At 42.3% G+C, this 5,575-nt stretch overlaps 1 protein-coding gene across 1 annotated transcript; it reads right to left on the reverse strand.

The window, feature by feature from the left end:
• Positions 1-4,331: 4,331 nt before the first annotated feature.
• Positions 4,332-5,273, reverse strand: LOC126063865 (olfactory receptor 2W1-like). The gene has a single exon (XM_049862389.1). The coding sequence runs from the start codon at positions 5,271-5,273 to the stop codon at positions 4,332-4,334; it is 942 nt and encodes a 313-aa protein (XP_049718346.1).
• Positions 5,274-5,575: the final 302 nt, after the last annotated feature.

Below are 5,575 nucleotides of genomic sequence, written 5' to 3' on the forward strand. Positions count from 1 at the left end.
CTATGTTGGTATTAATTCCCTTATTCTCCAGCTCCCCACTCTGCATTCCAATTGCTCAATTCTGCTCCTCTGACTTCCTATTGAGTTGTCTAATTCTGTAATTTTACTGTTAATCTTTTAGATTTCTGTCTCTCTATGGATTCTTGCAGCTTATTAATTTTTCCACTATGTTCTTGAATAATCTTTTTGAGTTCCTCAAGTGCTTTATCAGTGTGTTCCTTGGCTTTTTCTGTAGATTGCCTTATTTAATTTCTGAGTTCATTCCCGATGTCTTGAAGCATTCTGTAAATTAGTTTTTTATATTCTGCATCTGGCAATTCCAGGATTGTATCTTCATTTGGGGAAGATTTTGATTCTTTAGTTTGGGGATTTGTAGAAGCAATCATGGTCTGCTTCTTTATGTGGTTTGATATCGACTGCTGTGTCCGAGCCATCTATAAGGTATTGTAATGATTTACCTTGTATTTGCTCACTGAGTCTTATATTGTTTTGTTTACTTTCAGTATACGTAGATGGTCTACCAGATTGCACTGTCTTGATTGTTGTAGCCGTTGAATCACTTATGTCCTGTTACCAGCTGGTTTGGGTTGTTACCAGATATATAACCCTAAGAGTCCATTCACTATTCTTGAGTAGAGTCTGAGTTTGGGTCAACAAGTGTGTGGTGTAGACTGTCACCTATTCACTTAGAGGAGTAGTGGTGACAGTCATGTGCACCAGATTCTTGTAGCAGCAGTGGGTCACACTCCAGGGTGGGCAGGACGCTGACAGGCCTCCGCCAAGTGCCAGTGAGGTAGGTGTGTCTCTATTCCTAAAGCACTTTGGTGGGTGGGCTCTGCAGCTGTACCTTAGGCACCCAATGCATGTACCTCTGCAGATTGGTAGGTGTCACTATCCTCAGACCCCTATGGCAGGAGGTAGGTGGTTTGGGTGGAGCTTCAGCCCTCAGTTCCCCATTGTGGGTCAGCGAGGGCTGTGCTTAATAGGTAGAGATCTCAGAACTGGAAAACTTGTCTTTCCAGTAATCCGCTAAAACAATTACAGTCAGATCACTATCAGAATTGCCTTTGCATTATAATAGCCACCTTGTTCCCTGTAGGGATGAAAGCCCAAGACTGTGGATCTTGTGTGCTTGGCTGGAGCTTATTCTGTATTTTTAGTCCAATTTCAGGAAGTCAGGGAAGGATTTTTGGTTCCTGGGTTTTTTGTAGCTGCTTCTCTCAGGCCAGGAGAATGGATTAGGAAAAGACAAAAAAAAAACAAAAAAAAACAAAAAAAAAAAACTGCAGAGCACTTCACTCTCTGGCAGAGGAAATTCCAATGTTAATGAAGCCGCCTGTGAAGGGAAGGGAGGGATCAGATAGATAGGAGAGAGTAGCACCCAGGAATATAGACAAAGTTACTTATCTTGCTTGGTGATGACTGGTAACCTTAGATTTGGAGGTGTGTGTAGCCTGTGTGTGCTGGCTAGGTCGAGATTGCCCCCGAGGGTCAGGGCCTCGTCCTGTACTTGTGCTGTCTCAAAAGCCGTGGTCAGTTCCTCCGCTCCCAGTCCAAAGCCCAGCGCCAAGGTTCCCCCGTTGGGACGCCGCACTCCAGGCTCCAAAGCCAGTCGCTACCTCCTGGTGACTTCTCCTCCTGTCAGCTACCGTGCTGTGCTGCCTGTGTGCACTGGCTGGGCTTCCCCCGAGGTCACTTCAGAGGGCTAGGGCTGTGTCCCATGTTTGCGCCATCTCAGGATGCCATGCTCAGCTCCTCTGCACCCAGTCCAAACCCCGGTGCCAAGGTTTTCTGACTGGGACGCTGGTTCCAGGCTCTGAAAACAGTCGCTGCTTCCCCGTGGGTGCTTGTTCTCTCATTAGCCGAGTCAGTGTGCAGCCTGCTTGTGCTGGCTGAGTCTCTACAGAGGTTACCCCAGGGGGCTAGAGGTTAGGGCTGTGTCCCATGCCTGCCCCGCCTCAGCAAGCCGCAATCAGCCCCTCCACTCAGCACCAGGGAATTGCGAGGGTTCGAGGCTGTGGTGTTGGACGCCGGCTCCAGAGGCAGTGGCTGCTCCAGGATGCAGCTTTTCATTTATCTGTCACTCAGGTCAACTCTTTAGATCTGTGTTTGATGGTCAGTGTTCGTAGATTTTCATGTATGTGATCGATTCCCTTGCTTTTCCGAGTCTTTGTTGCAAGAGGGATCCGAGGTAGCTTCTACCTAGTCAGCCATCTTGGCCCCGCCCCTTGTTAGGGATTTTCGAGAGACATTGGTATACAATTTTCCCTACTTATAATAATATCCTTATAAAGTAAGGAATGATATCCTTATTTAAGAACATGCTGGCCTTAAAAAAGAGTTAATGCATAATCACATTTACTTACTACTCATTTATAAACCTGTTGGATGAACACAAAAATTTGATATTAGGGTTGATTTTTTAACATTATAGTCATATTATTCTTGTTATCCAACTTATTACTACACTTTATTTTGATAACATTAACTCCAGAAAACCTTGATTCATGCATATAATAGCTCCAATAGAAATATATTTTAGTGAAGTTATTTGGTATATGTAATGGATTGAATTGTGTTCCCCCAAAACATGTGTCAACTTGGTTAGGCCACGTGTGGTTGATCTCAATTTTGTGATTTTCCTATGTATTATAAATCATAAGCTCTGCCTGTGGTTAAAGAGGATTAGGGAGGGATGCAACACCCTTGCTCAGGCCACATCCCTGATCCAATGTAAAAGGATTTTCCTAGGGCGTGGCCTGTACCACTTTTTATTTCTCAAGAGATAAAATGAAAGGGAAATAAGGAGAAGTTGGGGACATCATACCACCATGAAAACAGCACCGAGAGCAAAGTGTGTCCTTTGGACCTGGGGTCCCTGTGCCTGAGATGCTCCCAGAGCAATAGAAGACTGATGACAAAGAACTTCTTCCAGAGCCAACAGAGAGAAAGCATTGCCCTGGAGCCAGCACCCTGAATTTGGACTTGTAGCCTACTAGACTGAGAGAGAATAAACTTCTCTCTTTTTTTTTTTTTTTTGTTAAAGCCATCCATTTGTGGTATTTCTGTTATATGGATGACCGAGACAGTCTATATATGAGGGTTATCTTAAAGTAGGTGAGATGGCAGGAGTATTTGAGACCTGCACAAAAATGATTTAATCTTAATAGGAACAGATTTGTCAGTCATAAGTAAAAATTAAAACATAGAATATTGAATTTATATGTTTTTGTTACATGATAATGACAGTATAAAGATTTTTGTTGTAGTTGTTAGGTGCCATTGAGTCGTTCCGATTCATTTATTGAGTCGTTCCGATTCATAGTGACCTTATGTACAACAGAACAAAACACTGCCCCATCCTGCTCCATCCTCACAGTGGTTGGTATGATTGAACCCATTTTTGCAGCGACTATGTCAATCCATCTCGTTGAGAGTCTTCCTGTTTTTCTGTTGACCCTTTACTTTAGCAAGCATGTTCTTCTCCTGGGACTGCTCCCTCCTAATAACAAGTCTAAAGTATGTAAGATGAAGTCTCCCCATCCTCCTTTCTAAGGAGCATTCTGGCCATACTTCTTCCAAGAGACATTTATTCATTCTTCTGGCAGTACACACCTATATCCCATAACCATTATTGTAGAGTAAATTCCAACTCATAGTGACACTATAGGGCAGAGTAGAACTAACTTCCTCTTAGGGTTTTCAAGTAGTGACTGATGGGTTCCAGCTGCCAAACTTTGTTTGGTGGACCATCTCTTAACCACTGTGCCACCAGGGCTCCTGACAGTTCATGGTATAGTCAATATTTAGTAAACAATAATTTCAATCAAACTTTTGTAGAATGCTCCTCTCCCTCCCCATTAACACAACCCTTGGGCTCCATGGAACCTGCTTTATAGCCACAGCTGTAGACTAATTGTCAGAGATGATAACCAGTGACATTGAAATATATTTTTATCTTTTTTAAGATTCAATAGTTGACAATGAGGGATATAGAGACTAAAATACTATAAGCAAAATGTTTAGGTATTTTTCTCTCTCTCTCAGGTGATGCCTACAAAATAACTACTCCATAACTAAAGGCTGTTGTTGGGTACCGGTGGTTCTGACTCAGACTCCATGTGACAAAGTAGGACTGCCTCAGAGGGTTTTCTAAGCTGTAATCGTTATGGAAGAAGATCACCAGGTCGTTTTCCCTTATAGATGCTGGGTGGGTTCAAACCATCAACCTTTCATTTAGCGGTTGAACTATTAACCATTGTGCCACCAGGGCTCCTAATCTGAAACAGACTGAACCAATTTATGTACTGGAAGCTTTGGATAGAAAGTTGTTAGTGTCCTGTTATTTCTACAGAACCTTTTCCAAAGAGCCTCTTCATGGCTCCCTTGAACTCCTTATTCCTTAGTGTATAGATCAGTGGGTTTAAACTGGGGGTAACAATGGCATAAAAGATACTGAGAAGTTTACCCTCATACTGAGATGGACTGTTTCCTGGTTGTATGTACATGTAGATAACAGTCCCATAGAAGATGGATACCACAAAGAGATGGGAAGAACACGTCCCAAAAGCTTTTTGCCTTCCTGTGCCAGATTTAATTTTGAGTACAGCTATAGCAATGAAGCCATATGAAACTAGAATGAGAAGAAGTGGTGCAAGGAAAACAAAAAAACTCAATGCAAATAAAGTTTCCTCCATGGCTATGGTGCCTACACATGCAATCTTGACCATAGCAGAGATCTCACAAAAATAGTGATCCAGGTGGTGGTTTCCACATCGAGGAAGGCTCATGGCACAGGGGGAAAGAATCATGCAATTAGTGATCCCAATTCCCCAAGTTATGGCCACCAGGCCTTGACAGAGCTGGGGGTTCATTATGGTCATATAGTGTAGAGGTTTGTAGACAGCATTGAACCGGTCATAAGACATCACAGCTAGAAGCATACATTCAACTGTGCATAGTGCCACATCAGTGAAAAGTTGAAAGGCACAGCCACCAAAGGTTATTTTCTTGTCTTTACCCCAGGTGTTGACCAACATCTGTGGGACTATATTTGTGGTGTAAGAGAGATCCAAGATGGCCAAATTTCTAAGGAAAAAGTACATGGGGGTTTGGAGACGTTCATCCAATAATGGCAGGAAGATGATGGCTGTATTTCCCATCAAGGCAATGGTGTAGAAGAAAAAGACAACCCCAGAGATGATCATCTCCAGCTGAGGCTGTCCAGAGAATCCAAGGAGTATAAATCCACCAAAGTAACTTTCATTGATCATTTTTTCCTGTTTCTTAGTATCAGCTGTCAAAATAGAGCATGTTGGAAGATATAATGAATATATTTATAAACTATAGTGTACTTTCCTAGGAAAAAGTACATAACAAAATCTCATTATCATTCTATTATTTTATCTTGTTATTCAGCCAGGTCTAAAATTTATCCCCAAGGCATTTTCCTATAAGGTGCATAGTCTTAATTACTTTCAGGTTTAGAAATATGCTTTTGTCTACTTCTATGCCAAGGCAAAAATCTACAAAATTCTCATAGGAAAATCTTGAGGAAAATGCCTGGGTGAAACTG

This window comes from Elephas maximus, chromosome 1 (genome assembly GCF_024166365.1).
Source record: "Elephas maximus indicus isolate mEleMax1 chromosome 1, mEleMax1 primary haplotype, whole genome shotgun sequence".
NCBI classification, from domain to species: Eukaryota; Metazoa; Chordata; class Mammalia; order Proboscidea; family Elephantidae; genus Elephas; species Elephas maximus.

Coding starts and splice junctions, on each gene's coding strand:
- LOC126063865 (XM_049862389.1), bottom strand. CDS start 5,273: ATGATCAATGAAAGTTACTTTGGTGGATTTATACTCCTTGGATTCTCT.